The following is a 21,896-nucleotide window of genomic DNA, read 5'->3' on the forward strand; positions in this document are numbered from 1 at the left end:
TCATATTTGGAGGGAGTACATATTGGTACAATCCTTTTAAAGGGCAGTGACTATTACCTTATTATCCTTGGCTATTTCAATTATTTTCATACTTTTGTTTCCCATTCTAATGTATTATTTCTCATTTAAGGATTTATTTTTTATAATTTTCCCACAAAAGATTGATCAAAGTCTGTCAAAGAATATGTACTTTTATAGAATGTGATATGTACTGGTATATCAGTTTGAAAAGCAATTCAGAAGACATTGCCCCCAAAATAAGTTAGAATACCAGTTTCACTGCAAACCACATCAGTATTTAATATTTTTTTTCAGTAATAGAATAAAATAGCACTTCATTTTAATTTGCTCTTTTGTGTGAAGAGAAATATATTCCCATGGTTTATTTGCTAATTTACTCATGTAAATTGTATTTAAACTTTTTTTTGGTCCATGAATTCATGGGAATCTTTTATATTTCTATCCTTTTAGTAATTCCAAGAACTCCTGTGTAATAAGGATGTTAGCTCTTGGTTTGCCTCTCGTTGGGGATTCTTTCCACACCACATGCTTTAAGGCCTCCTTCACCCACTCCTATGGCTCTGACCACCACCTTTATGCTAAAGACTCCTCAGTCCACACATTCTACAGCTAAATCTGCTTTTCTTCCCAAACCACTTGGATCAGTGTTCTGCACACTGGGTGCTAATCATTGAAATATAGATATAAAAGGATCATTTTTAAAGATCAGATTATTTTTAGGATTGTTTTAAAGATCAGATGTAAACAATGAGAAAATGATTCTATAGCATTAATACATGAAAACAGCAATGAATTAAAAATATTCTGGTTAACTATGAAAGACTGCCTAAGTACTTGAATAAATGAACACAAAAATGAGTTTTTAAAATATTTTATTTAAAAAGCTCCAAATACAATGTTCAATAAAAAATATATACATGTTTCTATTTACATTCTCTATTAACTCTATTGGTTTGAATTAGATTTTAAACTGAGTTTTGAAAAGCTTTCAGAATTTCTTCCGAAATTAAGCATTTAAAAATACTATACACATAAACTTACAAAAACAAATACCATACAGAGGCACAGAAAAGAAAAAAAGTCCATTACATTTCTTGAAGCAGCTAGAAAGGATCCTGAAGTATGAGCTGCTGTCACGGGAAGCAGGGGTGTTAGAGTGTTCACTCCTGCTGCTAATCCACCTACATGGAGAGGTTCATATGCTACATTGTTTTGTCCTTTTAAAAAAAAGTCTGTAGTTTTCAGGCCAAATGTGACAGTGCCAAACAGGCTCTTTACACGCTTCTATCTAAACCAAGACACTGCATTTGGTTAATGTCAACTAAGATACAATTTCTGAGATCATGATCTTTTCATGAAATCAAAGCAGAAAAACTGCCCAGGAAAAGCAGATTTTTCAAAGTTGGTGCATCTTAGTTATTCTTATGACAATTCTTTGGAATGTCCTGTAAGTCTATAACCAATCAAGGACTCTTTACCACCGTCATCCACAAGCAGATCCACTAGCACATGCGGTTTATCGTAACCGAAAGAGGTGGGGGCGGTTCTCAGTGTTATGGACTCTTGCCCTTGTGTCTTTATTTCAGTTTTATTATTTGGGGTAAACTCTGAGTCCAATAAAAAGCTGTCTGATCCCACAAGGCCACTATCAGAACCATTTCTGGAGTGATATACGTTTAAAGTGACGCTGCAGGGTTCAGACTGGTTACTACTTGAACGGAAAGAATCCTCTCTCTTTATTGGAGTCAGAAGGCTGCCAGAGGCCATGTCAGAAATGTTTCCTTCAGTAGTCACCACTTCTGTCTCACTGGAACGTTCTTCTCTGTGTTCTACTTTTCCTGAATTGTCTTCAGCATGCATGCCTGAAATTGCTGCTGGAGACACCTGCTCATCACAGATCACCTTCTCATTTTCTGGCACAACTGGCTGGTATGATATGATGAGCGATACATATTTGGATTCAGGTTTTGTCTCTGAAGTGGCACTTTTTACCACAGAGAGCTAAGAAGAGAGAAAAAGATTAAAGATAACAAATTATTAAACTTACCTATCCTCAAAAAAAAAAAACCCAAACGTCTGAAGGATCACTAAATGGCATGTTTAGGATAATATAATTGAATCAGGTGCTGGTTGCCTTTTCTTTTTTTCTTTTTAATGAAAAGTACTATAATAAGAGTAAAAATAAATTTTTAGGATTTTTAAAAAGTCACCCAATATGTTGCTTTTTGTATATTACCTTCCATGTACAAGCACGCTGCTGTAATGGGAGTACACCTGCTTATTTTATATAATATTTTCATTATTTGCCTTCATCATTATAATTTTCAGTGACTCATATTATTTCTTTATACTAATAAATAACTTCTCTAATACAGATGTTAGTTTCCAATTTTTACTAGTTACAGAACATGTTGAATATTTCACACATCTTTATTTATAAAATTATTTCCTTAGAATAAATTTTTAAGAATGAAATGACTATGTCAAAGGCTACAGCATGTTTATGACACTATATACTGTATGTACACTGTATACCTATACTTAACTTCCTACCAGGGCTATATTACTTTCCGCAAGCACATACCAGTTATACTACTACTAGTCCTACTGAATATTCAGCTTTATTTTCCCTTCTCTAGTGGGTATAAAATGGCATATTGCAAGATTGCTTTGTGCTTAATTACTAGCAAGGATGAATATTATAATTCATATGTGAATGGTCTAATAACTGTTGACAGTTCTTATCCACTTTACTGAAAGGTGGTGTTTTTATAGCAAATTTCGATGTGCCCTTTGAACATCACAGATATTATTCCTGTCACATTTGATGCAAATAGTTACCATTTGTTACCTTTAAATGTTCTTTTTATCATACAAAGGCTTTGAAATGTTAGACTTAAAATGTCAATCTCCTGTGTTAGTCTCATTTTGGGCCATTGTTCCTTCTACACTCCACCCATAATGAAGTATTTGTCTTTACAGATCTTCAAAAGCCATGCTTTGTTGACTGAGCCTTAGCACACACTGTCCCTTAGTACCTGGATAAAGTCCTATCTGTCCCTCAAGACTGCTCAGGCATTACTGCCTCTGGAAAAGCCATGAATAAGCCCCATCCTCAAAGCAGGACGAAATCTCACTGGCTTGTGTGAAAACCTCTATTTTTGAACCTATCGCATTGTACACCCATTGTATATTTATCTTTTCTTTCCACCAGACTTTAAGCTCTTTAACAGACTTGTCTGTGTTTTTGCCCTGAGAATAAAAAAAGTACCCGTGCACAGTAAAAAAGTATGGTTTGGGATGTATGGTAGACTGAGTGATTTATGGCAAAGGACATCCTGCTGAACATCATTCTACTCTAAAAACAAAAGTTAAGAAACGGTCAAAATAGGTTCAAGTTAACATTTTAGTGTATATAATTAAAGAAAAATATTTAAATACATTACCAAAGACTTGGGTAACATTACGCTTTTTCTCTTAAATAGATTCTTCTTAATAAGACACCCTACAAATACCAGGATGAGTACTAGAAAGAGTACAAAAGCAGCAACAACTGGAATCCAAATGGAATCTAAAAAAGGGGCAAAATCACAAATTAGAATTAAGATGGAATACTGCTATAGTCTATCAAAAAGTCTTAGAGTTATTCTTTAATAAATTTACACATTAGTTAATTAGCATGGTCAGAGTTTTAAAGAAAACCAAAACAGAAGTCAAGCAACCTCAGTAAAAAGTTAGTTGTCTGTTCTAGATAGCAGAATGATTCTTCCCAGCTGTGCAACTCTAAAACTTTCTGGAACTATATACTGTCATGACATAATGTACTTAAAATAGCTTTTTCATAACAATTTCCTTATAGCCCCAAATAAAGGGTGTTTCTAGGGTTACAATTTTCTCTCAGTTAAAAAGGGAAAAGGAGAATTTAAAATATCTCTTTAGAAACAAACTTTGGTAATGTTTATTTTTATTTGTTTTTATCTTCTGACAGCTGGCGGGTACAGGAATCCGAACCCTTGAATTTCAGCAATGACTGTAACTCAAAATAATTTAACCCCACTCAGTTTTTTTCTGTTACATTTATTTATTTCAAGACTAGAAATACTTAATGTTGCACAGGAATAAAGTTTCCTTGATTACAAATCAGATATAAGGAATAATATAATAGGTAAGATTCGCTTCAGAGCGCACACATTTATAATTGCTATGGTGTATTTTGCTCTGATGCTGCTTTTTCTTTTTGTGGCATACTCTGTATTTTTTTCTTCACAGTCCTCTCTTCCAAGTTAACAGTACTCTACATGCTGTGCAGTGTTTGGTCTCCTTTGTGGCATTTTATTACTTCTAATTCCTATTCCTGAGTTAATTCTTTGGAAAAGTAACTGGATGTTACAAGTTAATAAATGCTTTTATCATGCTTGTTAACTAATACCAGTACTGTGTCAGAAGTCCCACGGGCTGAGGAAGTGCAGTATGTAAGGCCCTTAGATAGGCAGGCAGAGATTGTTGTTCACGAGCCACAGTGGTGCCACCACATGGCCAAAATACCAGCCAGTTTATAGTTCAGGAAGCATTAAAAAGAAAAAAAATCTGGGGCATTCACATTATTTCAAATTTAGTGCATTAAGTAGGATTATATTTTTCAAATTGCACAATGCAAATCAGCATAAAATGCACTGTATTATTTTAAGTAATCTATTTGAAACCTTCATATAATGGCCTGCAAGGTATTAGTGTTAAATTTTAGATGTCTGGTCTGACTCTTTAGCCTAGATTTCCATTCTTCAAAAAGATACTTGTACACGATAGCTAAGAGATGGAACCAAAAAGCTAAATGTCCATCCATGGATGAATGGATTAAAAACTGTTATATATACACAGTGGAATACTACTCAATTATTTTTAAAAATATCCTATCATTTGCAGTAACATGGATGGAACTGGGAACAATCACGTTAAATGACATGAAACAGGCACAAAAAGACAAAATACCGCATGATATCACTCATAAGTATAATCTAAAAAAAATGTTTTTCACAGAAGTAGAGAGTAGAATAATGGTTAGCAGAGGCCATATGGGGACTGGGTGGCGTGGGAGGGAAGTGGTGAACTAATAGGTACAGAACTCTGCTGTCTACCCAAAGGGAATCATTGTGCAGTATATGCATGTGTTGAAACAACAGCTGTATCCTACAAATATGTACAAATGTTAAAATAAAAAAATAGAAAAAAAGATACTTGCATCATAAAATTTTAGAAGATTTTTTTAACCTAATATATTCTAAAAACATTGTAACAATAGGAAAAAATATATATACACACAAAGACAGTCATCAAAGCATGATTTTTATCACAATAAAAACCTATGATCTTAGAAGTCCAAAAATTGGGGAACATTATAAAAGAAAATTACATGATAAAATATTCTACACAGATTAAGCCATATTAATCAAGTATGTGAAACAAAATGGAAAAATATTTATAATATATGCTTAAAGAAGTACAAAAAACTATATATACTATACAATATGATCATGGCTACATAGAAAACCTAAAGACAAAAAAAAGGATGGGATAAAAACATCAAACTGTGAATAATGGGGTACTTTTTGGGATAGCAGAACTACAGATAACTTTGTTTTTTTCTGGTTTTTTATATTTTACAAATTATCTACAATGAACATTTAAATTTCATAACTGCAAAGAACACCCAAACTTTTTTTAAGGTACCTGCCACTTGAGAATGCCAGTTCTAAAGTTCTTTTATATGTATCCCTCGCCCCCCTCCTTCCCACAAGGAAAAGATAAGGTAAAATTAATTATTTTAAAATGTTATAAGAATGATCCACAATCCACTATTCAAACTGGTCTATGTTTATTTTTGGATATTAATTTCCAGTCCTTGTCCAGTTCACATGTCATACAGTTTTAATCAATGAGAATACTTGCTGTTCAGTTTTTGAACTTACAATCCCCATATAGAACATTTTAACGGATTCATAACATTTTGCTATGTTGAAGCATGAAATTGACATTATTTCTCATAATCCTGAAATGTAGATATTTATGCATATAGTTTTATGTATTTGTTATATTTTTTTCTTTCCTGGGTCAAAAGGCCATAGCATGTCTTTCCAAATTGGTTGTTTTGTATCTTTTAATGCCTGAGATGCTGCCTTATTTTAAATTTTCAACTTCTCTGAGGAATGAAACTACTGAATATTTTTAAAAGAAAACAGATTACTTGAAATTGCAAATGAATTTGCTTCTTTCCACATTATCCTATTGTGGTTATCACTCTCCTTATTTAAGAAAAAATGGCAAGAATTTACCTTTCATGCTGGTAGTGAAAACAGTAATACAAATTTCTTCTGACTTTTCAGTTGTAACTTCCCATGTGTTTGAGTATCCTTCTACTGAAACACAGTACCGAGAATTCACTGAAGACACTGGAATACTCAAATGGCACTGAGTCTCGTTGCAATCATCTTCTGTCTCTATGTGTCTTCTCTCTAGAACCTGTATGGAAAAAAAAAAAAAAAAACAATGAAAATGCATTCCTGTAATCTGCAAAAAAACCCCACCATATTAATCCTGGTCAAATGCTTGAAAAAAACATACATATGATTAATGCTGAACATGTCTAAACAAAGCTTTGATATCAAATAGTAAGTCAATTTGTTATTTCACCATAGCATGATGCTACGTAGCCATTAAAATGTTCATTATAGGGACTATACGTTTAAAAACTTGAATAGCAGAAGTGTTCATTGTTAGTTGTTAAACCAACAAATGTTCATTTGTCCTATTCCTAGAGGGCTAAAATCTTGGCTGGTGAAAGATAAAAGCATTTCATAGGAAGAATAATAAAGATATTACACAAAGGCTGTAAGATCTCTGGGTACAGAAGTGACCAAAGCAATCCCTGGTAGTTTATCATTCATTCAACTAGGCACAGCGTGTGGATCACCTGTGCGAGGGCATGAAGACACAAGGTAGGATGTTGGTGCCTGACTTCAAATAACTTACAATATAGTGTAGAAGAGAGATGAAAAAAATACTGCAAGAGGAACTAGGAATATAAGGAACTAGGAATAACCAGACCACAGAAAACAGTGTACTGGGTCAGAAAAGAATTCAGGGTGATACCCCAGTTGACTACTGAAGAATGAGCTGAAATTTACCAAATGGAAAAGGTGGAGAAGGGCATTCTATGAAAGAGCATGGTACCTTCAGAGAACTAAGAACAATCAGTTCACCAAAGCAGAAGGAAAACATGTTGAGGGAACAGGGAGACAGGTGGCTGGAGATGATGCAAGAGGTCAAATCATGAAGGCCTCGTAGGCCATGCCATAGAAGGGAATTTAGATATCATTTTGTAGTTGATGGGGATTTGTGAAAAGCTTTTAAGCAGCAGAGTAATATGATTAGATTTGCACTTTAGAAATACAATTCTGCTAACATCCAAAGTGATGTTTAAAAATCTAAATCAGATGTCACTCTCCTGCTTAAATCTTTCCAGGGGCACAGCATCTCACTCAGAATAAAAGTATAAAAGTCAAACCCTTCCAATGCCCTAAGAGACGTGGCCCCCAGTGACCTCTCTGACCTCACAAGCTCCCTGAACTCTGCCCCAGCCTCACTGGTCCCCTTGCTGCTCCCTTCCCATCCTACCCTGCTCCTGCCAGGGCCTTTGGCCTACTGGGCCCTGTGCCTGAAACGCTCTCCCCATGTGTGTCCGTGGGGCTCACCTTCTAACCTCCTCCAGCCTTGGCTCCAGCTAGCAGCTTCCCGGAGAGGCCTTCTCTGACCGCCCTACTGAAAATCATTATGCCCCACCCCCATCCTCCTTCCTTGCTCCACAGCAATTCTCCAGAGTTTTGTCTTGTCTGTACTGTTCATTGCTATACTCCTGGTGCCCAGAAGGCACATAGTATGTGCTTGATAAGTATTTGTTAAATAGATTAATGGCAGCACTGTGAAGGACAGAGTAGAGCAGTTCTAAGCCAAGTGTGGACTCCACACCGGTACCAGAATGTAAGTACATCCCCACAGCTGTACTGTTAACTTTTTCCTTCATAAACAATGGTTCAAATTATAGCTTCATATTATTTTCTATCACCACCAGTGAGGAAGAAAAGCTTAAAATTACTGTCATCTTACCAGTGGAGAAATGGAAGTATACGGGAAAAAATCCTAGATTATAGTTGTGCTGCTAAATGCGGCAAAGAAAAAACTTACATGTATTCACCTGGTCACTGTTAGTGATTCACTCCATACCAATTCCTTTCAATAGCATTCACATTTTTTTTTCTTATCAAAGTCTATGATCCATGAGTCTTACCTGAATATTCATTAAGTATCTTACTTTCATTACACTGCAGAATGAAACACCTTATGCTAGCTACAGAATAATTTCCATTTTGAAAAAGATGAAATAGAAATACATACCTCACTTTCATTCACTCTCACATACACATTGTACATGAATGTATCACAAGAATTCTCATAAATAGTTCCCCACTCTTCTCCATTTATCATACTTGTAGGGTGAAATATGTTAACAATGATTTGGTTTTCCTTCTCTCTGATATCCACTCTAGGTGGTCCAATTTTTCCTGGGAGAGGGGGAGAAAGTATAATTAGTACTGGCCTTGGAACTTCATAGTACATTTCATAAAATTACCAAAATCAATCAATCAACCTACTCTTTTTTGTATTTGTTGTTGTTGCTCTAAAGCAGGACCACATTTAAAGCACTCCACAAACATCAAGAAGATATTCTAAGTGTCCTTAATATATAAATGTTTAAAAGATTTCAGATAAGAAGTATTCTTATCTAATCTAAACTCCTCTTTAACAGTTTAATTTCATTTCTAGTTCTAGAGAAAAACGGTTGGTTATAAACCTTGAATAAAAAACAAAACAAAAAAACAATCTGGATATAACAGAAGTTCTACTAAGTAATTTTTCCTTTATCTTTGCTTCTGTAGATTAAGAAACCTGATTCTAAAAATGTTTAGTTATCTTTCCTCACTGAAACTGTATCTTCAACATCTCTGGGTGTCTGGCATGAAGGCTCTGTAAAAGTTTGCATTTAAGTTGTATTTAAACACTCAATTTTTATTGGGAAAATCAGAACTAGATATTCATCTATTTAACAAATATTTATTATGAGTCTTTGATATTTGGAACTTGGCTAGTGAACCATTCTCATCTATTCTTCACATATTCACTGCGTACCTACTGTGTGCCAGGCAGGTCTATTCTTACTTACCAATATATCCTCAGGGCCTAGTATACTTTCTGGCACACAGTAGGCCCTTGATAAATCTGTGTGGGAAAAACCTGACATCCAGATGGTGTGGTTATCACATGACAAAGACGTGGATTCTGGGGAATACAAATATTTAAAGGGCAAGTAGAGGAGGACCTGTGGAAGGGACCAATGGCAGGTGGTTGTGAAGTGATAAAGCACGGAAGCTGGACAAGGAATCAAGTGATGCTAGCAGAAAAGGCACCGAAGCACTAGAAGACCAGAGAGGAGGCAAGCGAGTAAAGGTTTCTTTGACCCAGGAGTGAGGGTATGAGAGCTAAGATAGGACATCACCATCAGAATACAGGAACTGGCACTGAAGATTCTGGACTTTGAGATGATAACAAGACCAGGTATACTAGGGGAGTGGGATGCTGGAAGAGTGAAGAGCTGAAAATCATGGGGGTTGAAGAGATGAAGGAACTCAAACATTTTTTAATGTATTTGGTTAGTATTCAAATTCCCACAAGCATTAAGGACTTAAGGAGAGAAGGATGAGAGCCAGCAGCTAAAATCCTTAGTGACTGTAACTTACAACTGAGCGACAGAAGACGGGGAGAAAAAGGTGGTGCAGAGCACAGCTGGACAGCACTGACCCACATGTGTATGGGGTGGAAATGCAATGGATCAGATTTGATTCTCTAAATTCCTCGTTTCTTAGGCATTCTGCTAACCTGTAGCAACCGCTAATAAAAGCACACATATACAAAAGACATGTAAGTATTTTAAAATTTAAAATTTACTCATGTATATGTTCTACTTACCATGTCGGCACAAAATGAATTCTTTTGACAATGCATAACGAGATTCCTCTTGTCCAACCCTAGCTTTAACTCTGGCCCAGAGAGAATCTGACGGATCATCAATTTGGTCAAAAATATTACAACTATGATGAGAGATATTGACACAGGCATTGTTCCACACTCCTCCCCTGAAATGAAAAGGAATAAGGAAACACAGGGTAACTTTTATTGTCATCACACTCAAACCATCTCAGTCTGTGCTTTGCTTTTCATTCACTGTCTGCAGGTGGTAGAAAGAGCTGAATAAGAATAGGTTAGAGAAGCTAGACAAAGTAGGAAGCCCTTAGTTCGGTTAGAAGTACTACAAATTCCTTTACAATAAAAAGGCTCAATTCAAAATATGAGACCTACAGAAACCACATTGCACATTTTATTTTTTAAAATCTGCTTTTTAAACAACTCTAGATCCTATTAACATAGATGTATTACAAAGACTCCCAACAGTTGTCAAAAATTTTTTTGAAATTTATCTTTCTACTAAAAAGTACACTATAGGAACTAAGATGACACCTTAACTATTAGCTTTATATTTCATGCCTTAAAATGTCCGAAGTTAGTGATACTTCTTTACTTTAACACTGATTGGAAGAAGAAATAAGAGGCAGGAAGTATTCTGCAAAAAGCTAATTTGCATCCTTAGTGCTTCTGGATGTCTACAGCAGTCTGGGAAGTTCTGCCATCTGGGAAGGGAGGATAACAGGAGAACACAGAGGGTTGCAGAATGTGTAAGGACTTAGACTAAAACAGAATAGAAAGGATAAAACAGCAACACTCACAGATACTTCTTCACCTGGACGGTAAAAACAGGGGTCTGTGGCATGACCTGGTATTCCCAATATAGAACAGGGTTCATGTTATAGGACTCAATAGTAACATTGGTTGGTACAGGCACTGTAAGAGATTCAAAAAGTAAAAGAGGCAATAGTAAGAACCTAACATTAACACAGAAAACGATATTACAAGATATCATTTCAATACATCTTAAGTCAAATATGTATACAAATTTGAAGAAACACAGAATTCACCAGAACAGATGCCAAAATAATTTAAATTTAGAGTAGATTTCTAGAACTTAAGTCTATTGAAAAATATATAAAATAGTTCTGATTCATTTTAAATTACAGAAACATCATTGTGATGGAAGGGAAACAAATACAGCATGAGGCAGTAAGTGCCCATGATGTCTCAGGGGTTTTTATAAATAAATGCAGTATCTATTGTAATAATAATCCTCAATTCATTTAATCACTAGAATTTTCAATATTTGATACCACAGATTGTATTCAATGCCTAGAGAAGAATGGGCTACACCAGGGATGGCAAATTTCACTCTCAAATACCACCAGGCACTCAATCCTACACCCAGTACTATTACACATCTTAAACCTTTTCTATACAACAGGAATAGATGCCTGAAGACTGACTGAAGAAGCCATTGGCCATTCCAGTTTCATCAACATTTTGTTCTCTGGGGTGTGGAGGGCTTTTTACAAAAGCTATACCTGACATTTCTTCTTGCCTTTGCTCTTTAAAAGCATTAAAGAAACCATGTGTTGATAAGGCTTGAACAAGTCACATGAAAACAGGTAGAAATCATTTTAACTTCTTCTAATCAAACACTACTAAAATTTAGTTATTAAAAGTAGCCATTTTTTTCCCCTGCTCAGTGTAAAAAATTGTCATCTACCACCCCTTGGAAAATTGAACCCACTCATATCCCCTCCCTCCCTTCACTTCTTTATTTGAACATGAAGGTATAGAATTAGTGAAACGATCTGAAATTTAAGGTTAATCAATCCCGCCTAGCTGGAAAAGTCCATTAAACACGTTTTATTTATACAACTGAAGTAAATAAATGAATGGCGATGTGGACAGGAACAGTGGCTTCCAAACATAACTTATCATCATTCTCAAAAACTGTGAGAGCCAGACATTTATGTTTTTTCAAAACACCCTAGAGATAATCACTTAGGTTTATGTCAAGTGAACTGCTCTAATAAGAAAAATACTCCCTGGCTTGGAAACTAAGAAACCTGAGTTCTTTCCTAGATACACTACTAAACAGTTATCAGATTTCCTCATCTGTCAAGTGTGATATTAATTTCCTATACATAAGATATTTGCTTACTATTGAAGGGAATACCTATCACACTTTTCCTAAAACAAAAATTTCAATATTCATTACTGAATACAAAACTGGCACATTAATTTACAATTATTTAAAACATGTATTATCTTTTCAAAGCAGAACAGGGGTCAAGAGTTATTTAGGTAAATAGTACACACTTATGGACAACTAAATTCTAGTGCCTTTCTATTCTTTTTCTGATTATTTTTTCCTTTATGGCAGTGGTTCTCAGCAAGAGGTGACTTTGTTCCCAGGTGACAACAGGCAATGTCTGTGGACATTTTTGGTTCTTCACAACCTGGAGAGGTTGGTGGGGATACTACTGGCATCTGGAGGATAGAGGCAAATATCCTACAATGCACAGGACAGCTTTCCACAACAAAAAAAGAATCCAGTCCAAGATACCAAAAGTGTCAAGGTTGAGAAATCCTGTTTTATATATTTATAATTTTAGGTTTTTGTTTTAAATTTAGAAGGAAAAACTAATTTTAAAACATAATTCTATACACACACACACTCTCTCTCTCTCACACACACACACAATCTAGTCACAAATAGTTTACAGTCTATTGTTTAGGTGGATTTCCCCACTTCTCTCCCCAACGCAACTCTGCCTGGTTCAATTAAACAGAAATATCACATAACAATCACATATAAAAACATAACTTTGCAGCCAGATAAGAAAGATATCTGATGCTAAGAAAACTTGTAATGAATCTGAACTTCCTTCAGAGGCCATTGCTTAATTTTAGCATCCTTTGCCTCTCGAGAGACTGAGAATTTTCAAACCATCAGGTCCTAGTTTCTTTTTGTTTAACAGTTCTTCCCACAATTTATTAGCCCACTCTTACATTCCACTTTAAGAAGCAAGAAGAAACTAGGTGGCACCTTCAACACTTTGCTTGGAAACCTCCTGAGCTAGATCCTGCAGCTCATCAGGCATACTTTTACTTTCCATGTTAATGAAGGCAATAGTGTTGCTAAGCTTTCTGCCACTACAAAGCTAGGATCCCTTCCTCCAGTTTCCAATAATGACAAGCCCCTCTTTTTAATTATTCCCAACAGGAATGACTTTATAATTGTGTATACTCAATCTGAAATTCCTGTGTTTGAGGAAAAGGCTATAGAAGTCAATCTCCATACTAGAATAGCAATTAAAATGCATTTGGACTTAGGAAGGGGCTTCTAAATCATACATTATAAAACCACAAACAACAATAGACTTGTGCAGCATTAGTTTTTAATGTGAATCAAACCATGTTTCCCATTTTTAAGTAAAAGCCTGACATGGTTAGGCTAGGACAAGGACTTAAATCATAGCTTTCAAGACAATCGAGACAGACAGGTGGTAGGAGGAAGAGGTTTCAATGGATTCTAGCAAACAGAAATCACTACCAGATTAAAGGAAAACTTTTGAGTATTTATGTCAAAAGATGTAATGTGTGGTTTTAATCCTGCCGGTAGAGAAATCATGCAGTGATTAGATATCTGCCTTTGTCGTCTCTGCTAAAATCACATGACAGACAGACATGAATAGTTTGGTTGATAAGTTTCAGAATTTTGTAAACTGAAGTTTAAACTGTTATATATTCAGCTTAAAATAATTAAGGCTTACAACAAGCTTCTATTCATAATACATTTGTGTAAATAAAAATATATGTAGAAATAGCAAAAGAGTATTATTATCTATGGAGTTTAAAGAAAGATCCTACTAGAGTGATTTTATAAAATTAAATCATCTTACTGATATTTCTATCTCTTGAAAATGTCCAGAGAGTCTTGTGTAACTTATGTTACTTTCAGAAATGGGCTCAGAATTATGTGGTACACTGTATCTGCATGCAATACCCAGAGTAAGCTTCAGCTATTTTAAGATCTAGTTCCCAGAACTCTGTCAGAACTTATAGCTGAAGATTTAACAAAACCAGATACAGAAAGAGAAGAATCAGTTTTTCATAACACTCTAATTACAATGTAGAAAAAAAGGAGAGCCAACTGTTTCCTCAGAAAGTTGATAAAAAGCCAGAAGAGACAGGATATGAAAAAAGAACAAAGGAGAGAACAGACAAGACAGGTGGAGATCAGCAGGTGATGGAGCAGTGCCATTGACAGGGCAATGAGAATGTCACAAAGAAACAAAAAACAGCAGCCAGAACAGCTCTGCAATAATTGCTGGTGAATGTAGGGCAGAGGGAGAGGCTGCTATGGGTCAAATATATTCACCAAAGTTCATGTACTAGAAACTTGACCCCCACTGTAACAGCACTAAGAGGGCGGAAGATCCAATTATGGTATTTGAAAGGTGGGACCTTTAAAAGGTGATGGATCACGAGGACTGTGACCTTGTAAATGGATTGATCCAGTCACGGAGTAAGGGGTTGATTGTTTAATGGGTGGTCATGGATGTGGTTCTGATGGTTTTATAAGGAGAGTGAGTGAGGAGATTAGCTCTCTTGCTCAGCCCACTCTCGCCATGTGACACCCTGGTTGTCATGGGACCTTGTAGATAGTTCCCACCCAAAAGAAGGCCCTCACCAGATGCACCCCCTGGACCAAGGACTTCCCAGCCTCCAAAACTGTAAGAAATAAATTTCATTTCTTCTTTAATTACACAGTTTCAGGTATTCTGTTATAAGCAACAGAAACAAACTAATACAGAAGCAAATGACAGATACCTGCAGAGTACAGTCTGACACTGGCAAGATCCTTTGCATGGATGGGTGATAAGAATTGGGGCTGCCACCTATGCTCCACCCCATAATTGCCAATCTGTGCCTCTTTTGAAAGAAGGACAGCCTGAAGAGTGCGTCACCTACTTTAACACACTAGCATACAAAAACTGTATGAAAGACACCTAAGGCAGAACAGAGCTACGGACTGCAAACATCATTCGACAATCTTCTCATCTGCTTCCCTATGGGAAGCACAAACCAAGAAGCATATAGAAGGATAAAGGGGCCAGTAGTCAAATTGTTTTTGTGGCAAGTTATTGGATGCTACAACTCCAAAAAAAAAAAAAAAAAAAGCTCCAAATTAAAGCATCTGCACCCTTTTCTGGCTAAACTCTTGGAGAAAAGATCTATGTTTCCCATAGATCTTTCCCACGTTAAAGTTACACGGCCCTGGGTATTTTCACAAAGGTTTCTTCTGCTCTGCAAACTAAGAAATGGCGTAAGAATTCCAGACTGAATAGGAGAAAAATATCAAGTCAAGGCTTTTGTATTTTTGTCAGAATATACTTATGATTACAATCTACCTCCTGAATGGTCTTATAATGCTGATAAAATGGCTATTTTTCTTAATGCTTTCCAACTTTCATCTTAGCAAACAGCAGCATTCTCTGGATTTAGACAGAATGACATCTTGAAAATTCTTGCACATGATATTTCAAAAGTTCATAAAAGTTTTTAATTGAAATATGTCTTGGCTTTGAAATATTTTTTGGCTTTGAAAAGAACTGTATATTGGCCAGTTTGTGACACTAATGCAAAAACAGTCAATTTTCTACTTCCTTCTATAGATTTTCTTGTACCTTCAGAAAAAGATAGTTTCAGAATTAAGGGTTCAATGAGGACACGTGAAATATCCCTAGGTGCCCTTCAGTCTCCTCTTCTTTCTATCCTCGGGACCTATTCTGGTTCATCACTCACTCACTCTCTTAAAATGTGAAGCCCAGAAGTGACACAACAGATGTGAATGAATACTTTTCTTCTCTTTGTTTAAAGACCTGGACATACCAAATAGTGGCTTACACTGAAACTGTAATGAAGCCCCATCCCCGATCCTTCACTCAAACCACCACCAAGTTAGGGCTTATCCAACAAACAGCTGCTTACCACTTTTCTGACCCAAATCCAGGATTTTGTTCTTGTTCCTGTTTACCCAATAGCATGAATTCTGATTGGAACAGACCAATCTAGTCTCTGAGAGAAGTCATTTCCCAAGACTAATTCCCTTTTGGAATAATTCATTGTAAGTTGAGAAATAATTTAGAAACCAAAAAAAACCAATAGGCCTTTTCAGTCTACCAAAAACAGGGAAAAGGTGGAAGAATGAGTTAGCTGCTGAGTTTTTAAATTTCTTGTATTAATCTGGATGAGTTTGTTATTTAAAAGCCAACACAACTTCTCATATATAACAAACAATTTAATATTTAAAAATATATTTGCTAAAATAGTGATGTACATTATTGGATGATAATCACAAACATATATTAAACATTTACTACAAGACATGCAGTGTGCTCAATTTTTTTATGCATTATCTCAGGTAATCACTACAATTATCCTATGAGCGTATTTTACTAATGAGAAAACAAAAGTTTAGAGAAGTTATATAAAGACCTGACAATATGCCAAGCTTTGCTGGTTTTCATTAAGAAAAACTGCTTAAGCATGTCAGTTCATTTAATAAAATAAGGGGTAAGTAATAACTTCCATATATAAATTGGAATTAGAGATGACTATTTTCTTTCTTTTTTTCTTTTTCTTTTTTTTCTTTTTGTCTTTTTCGTGACCGGTACACAGCCAGTGAGTGCACCGGCCATTCCTATATAGGATCCGAACCCGCGGCGGGAGCGCCGCTGCGCTCCCAGCGCCACACTCTCCCGAGTGCACCACGGGCTCGGCCCAGAGATCACTATTTTCTGATGACTTCACAAGCATCTGCTTCAAATAATGTTGCCTGATTTTATTACACTACCACACTTACATGACGGTCACTGGAAAACCTGAACTATGTATTAAAATAAATTATTTCTTTAAAATGGACAAGACTGAAATGGATACCTAGTATTCTGATTGCTACGCATTGGGATAATCTAAAAGAAAGATACCCTTTAATAAAACTAAAAGTAAACCAATTCGTTTCTGAAAAGAAGTCAGTTCACTCTGGTTCAAATTTCACTTTGATTCTCTGTCTAATTAAAATGAACCACCGATTATTCATTTCGTTTGTAAAATAACTGCACTATTGCTGTGTACCTCCAAATATTGTGAATAGTTTCTTAAAACTATTATTTTTCTCTTCGATTATTTAGGGTTTTTTTTTTTTATATAGAATCAAAATGTGGATCTTTCAAAGTATGTGTGAGTCATGGATCAAAATAAAATGAAAAAGAAAATTTAATACCCTCATATGGGCTGAATGTGTCCACCAAAGTTTCATGTATTAGAAACTTAATCCCCACTGTGACAGTGTTAAGAGGGTGAGAAATCCTATTATGGTAACTGAAGGTGGGGCCTTTAAAAGATGACTAGGTAGGTTATGGCTTTATAAGGAGGGCAACTGAGAAGCTTAGCTCTCCCTCTCTTGCTCAGCCATTTCGCCAGTTTACCCTGCGACACTATAGAGCCACCGCCACCAGGGCCCTCACCAAATGCATTCCCTGGACTTTGGGCTTCCCAGACTCTGAAGCTGTAAGAAATAAATTTTATTTCTTTATAAATTACCCAGTTTTAGGTATTCTGTTATAAGTAACAGAAAGAGACTAATATATATATAACTAAAATGCATTAGCTTAAGTATTTTGGATCTCTGAAATAAATAAAAATAGAATCCACAGAAATAATGAAAAATGTAAACACTACCCAGGGCATTAACTTAAAGTCAGAAAATGAGCATAAAATACAGAAGGTCAGTTAGGAACCCTACATCAGGGGGAAAGTCCAGTTTGGCTCTTCAGATAGTACCCAGAGTGGAAGAGCAACTGGAAGAAGGCAGCCACTAGCACACCCTGATTCACTTAAAAAATATATACTACTTTTATATGTAAAAGTACATGAAGAGTGAAACACTACTGATGATTAGTGGCACATATGGGTTTTATTTTCACTTAAGAAATATTAATTAAAGCCCATGAATATAACACAATACATACCAAATACTTGGATTTTCCAGATGCTGACCATATCACTATATTCTCTTGACTGCTTCCCTGCTCCTACCAGGTTGCCTCATTTAAGGTGAATTTCCAACTACACAGTTAGGCTCAGCAACAGTAAGAGTTAACACACGGGGCGAATACCAGAAGACTGGGAAGCTAACCAAGAGCCATAAGCAGGTGTCTTCCTCCCACTCTCAGGAGATTTTGCACTTTCACTTTAAAAGCATAGGGAACATAAAATCTAGAGAAATGCACTGAAAAATCTAGGGAAATGTACTGAAAATGAACTGAAAAGGGGAGGAGCTCACTGACACTTGTGTTTATAAAATGCTGGGGTACAGAAAGCTGCAGGGTATGTTCCCATGGGAGGCCTACAGGCGATCTTACTCCCAGGGCAGGCTTCAAGGATGTACAAATTGTGCAGTCACACGGGGCCCCACATTCAAGAGGGCCCTGTACTCAGCAGGAAGGGTCTGGCACTTGGTTTAACACTCTGCCTGAGCCAGGAACCTGAGTCATCCTCCTCTTCTCTGCTCACATCCAATCAGGATCCTACTGACTCTGCTTTCTCAATGTTCCTTCAAACTGTTCTCTTTTCTCCACTTAAACTCTATTTACCACTACTCAACAACTCCTTCCCTGACTTAAGCAGCAGCCTTCTAATGGGCTTCTCCTCCCAAACACTTTATAAGATGGCTGGTCTTTCTAAATGGCATATCTGATCCTGCATAAAATCATTCCCCTTTGTAAAATTATCAGTGACTGCCCACTAACTCAGCAAGGTATTATGGGCATATTATTTTTTTGGCTCAGCACCTGCACTTCTTTCAGGAACACCACTCCTCCTCACCCCACCTGCTGTGACAATGTCCTTCCCATGTGAGCTGGTACCTGAACCAAGCTGGGTAAATCAGAGTCTTCCCTTGGGATTTTCATAGGCTGGAGGAAGCTACAAGATGTCAAAACCCAAAAGCTGTTAGCATCCATGATTGCTGTCAAGTAGGGAAAGCTGTCAATGCCCAGTTAGAAATAAGAGGAGAGTTGCAGTAGTTTGGGTTCCTGGTTCTAGCTTCCTGAGGCCCAGCTGACATCTAATTTTCTGTTTAACTCTTGCTTGGATTTTCTAAGTCAATAAATTCCTCTTTTTGCTTAAGTTAGCCAAAGCTATATTTCTATCCCTTGCTGGTATGCATGACAAGGCACTTCATTAATTGGTTCCTACCTCTCCATCTATCCTATCTCCCCTTATGTCCTCACACACACAGTCTGCAATAAAACACTTAACATTCCACTAATTCAACATGCCATTTCACACCTCTTCCTCTGCATACGTCAATCTCTCTGCACCTCCAGTTCCAACACTGGTGTCACCTTCTCTGTGAAGTCTTTCCTGAGTTCCCTGGACATGAGGCCCCCACATCTTGCTTTCCCGTAGTCTGTGCTAAAATTCATCTTATCACAATATCCATGCACTGCAATTGTCCAAGTGGATGATTAACTCGCCCTAGATAGTTGCAGTTGGCAGGGAGGTTAAGAACTTGGACTCTGGAGCCAAACTGTCCAGCTCCTCACTGAATAGTAGTGACCTCTGTGCCAGCTGGGCAAACCTTTCTGGGCTTCAATTTCTCATCCATACATGGAGATACAAATAGCGCCTACTTTACAGGACTGCTGTGAAAACAAGATGTGTTAAACACTTACAACAGTGCCTAGCACTTAATAACTGTTAGTTATTAAAATCATGATCCTTGACATCAGAAAATGAGTGACCATCACTTTTGTATTCCCAGCGCTTGGCACAATGTCTGTTCCAAGGAATGACTATCTGTTTGCTTGACTTTTGAAGAGAAGCCAAAGGAGGGCTGGATATAAATGGAGCACACCTAACAGGAGCTCCTGGAAAAAGTCATAATACAGAGGTTCAGGCCCACAGTTCGCCTGACGTTAAGGCGGTTAGGCTGCCCTACTCCTTCCCCTTCCAGACAGCTTCTAACTGGACACTGAGGAGACACGCAAGACTGGGGAAAGTGGGGAAAGGGAAAGCTGGGTTGAAAAGGTTTACTGATTTCTTCGGAGCTCCAAATCACGATTACTTTAAGCTTTAGAAAAGCTATCCTCATCATTTGTTTCCTGAGAAACGTCAATAAGCAGGCGGAAATAAAATGCTCCTGAGAACTAAGCTCTGGGAAGAGACCTACGGCCCGACAAAACGGCTGGTCAGTGCCCACCACTGACCAGTTCCAGAAAAATCCCACCACTTCCAGACTTAGACGTAAGACGAACCTGTCACTGTCACAATAATTCTCGGCCGGCGACAGAGCACCTTCTCTCCTATCCTATTTTGGGTCCACCCTAAGAATATAGTATTTAAGCCATGAATTGTGGACACGGGGTCAAACACTGACCAGGAAACTAGCTTATTTTAAAACAGATTAAAAGAACAGGAGAAACTGTTTGTGTTGGCAACAACACAGAGGCGACAGAAAGGTAGCAGAGCCCGACGCCGGGGTGGCCTGGGAAGCCCGGCACCGGCTAGGCGGCGAGGGCGGCCGCGGAGAACCGGCGGTTGCCCGGCAGGGGCGGCTCCCGCCCACTTTCCGTCCCCACCCGGCCGCGGCCCCACCGCGAGCGACAGTACCCGAGAACGTCTCCGGTTCCGCGGTGCCCATCGCAGCTCTGCTCACGACCTGCGTGATAAGGAACAGGAGGGCGAGGACAGCCATACTGCTACAGAGCTTTGCTACAGAGCTCCGGGCCTGGCGCAGACCGACCGCGGGAGTCGCCGGCGCGGCCCCGCCGCAGCCCAGCCGCAGCCCTGCCGCCTGGGCCTCGCGTCACTTCCGCCGCCCTGAACTAGCGCGGCGACCGGGGGCGAGGAGTGGGCGGGGACCCGGAAGCTGGTTGTGGACCGGGGGTCGGGAGAGGCGGGCTCACGTCGAGCGCGGCGCTCTGGGCGCTAGTCTGCCGTGGCGTCGGGGTCGCGAGTACGTGAGGAACGAGGATCCTGCGGTTACGTCCTTTCGGCTTGACACTGTGTTCCGCAATTTTTGTTCCTGTGTTTGCAGTGTCCTGGGGTTGTAGACCTTTGCTTTAGGCCACAGCGCGGTCACAATTCTCATTTTACCCTCTTAGACTTCGCCGTCAGAGCGTCTTGGAGCCTGAGATTTTAGAACAGAGAGAGCCCTTAAGGGCCTTCTCCAATCCTTGCATTTTTATTTGAGGAAGCTGAGACTTCGAAGAGATTTGTGCAAACTCCCCCAGTTCAAATCGAGTTGGCTCGGCCAAGAACGAGTTTATTCTTGGACATCAAACAACTTGCTTTACCTTTTCAGCAATTAAATGTCAAATAGCGATTTATTAAGCAGCCTCTCATCCAGAAGGATGCCCTGTTGCCTCTCTGACCAAATCTATTATTTATTTATTTATTTATTTATTTATTTATTTATTTAGTTAGTTAGTTAGTTAGTTAGTTAGTTAGTTAGTCTTTTTTGTGACCGGCCGCACCGCGCTCAGCCAGTGAGCGCCCCGGCCATCCCTATATAGGATCCGAATCCACGGCCGAAGCACTGCTGCGCTCCCAGCGCTGCACTCCCCTGAGTGCGCCACGGGGGTCGGCCCCAAATCTATTATTTTGCATCTCTCCCATTCCACTCCAGCCACTTGGTCTAGTTGCCCTTCCTGAAAGGCTCCCCACTTGTGCTCAAATATGCATATGGATAATTCCTCACCTGCTTCAATTTGCTGCTT

General features: G+C 38.0%; 1 protein-coding gene across 1 annotated transcript; it reads right to left on the reverse strand.

Annotated features, from left to right (window-relative positions):
• Positions 1 to 911: 911 nt before the first annotated feature.
• Positions 912 to 20,967, reverse strand: IFNGR1 (interferon gamma receptor 1). Its single transcript, XM_063097327.1, has 7 exons — positions 20,788 to 20,967; positions 10,914 to 11,028; positions 10,099 to 10,265; positions 8,470 to 8,636; positions 6,351 to 6,537; positions 3,468 to 3,592; positions 912 to 2,022 (listed from the first exon to the last, which is right to left on the reverse strand). Exons 1-7 carry the CDS (start codon positions 20,870 to 20,872, stop codon positions 1,444 to 1,446), a joined length of 1,425 nt encoding a protein of 474 aa, XP_062953397.1. The 5' UTR covers positions 20,873 to 20,967; the 3' UTR covers positions 912 to 1,443.
• Between the last annotated feature and the right edge of the window lie 929 nt (positions 20,968 to 21,896).

The sequence above is a fragment of the Cynocephalus volans genome, chromosome 5 (genome assembly GCF_027409185.1).
Source record: "Cynocephalus volans isolate mCynVol1 chromosome 5, mCynVol1.pri, whole genome shotgun sequence".
NCBI lineage: Eukaryota > Metazoa > Chordata > Mammalia > Dermoptera > Cynocephalidae > Cynocephalus > Cynocephalus volans.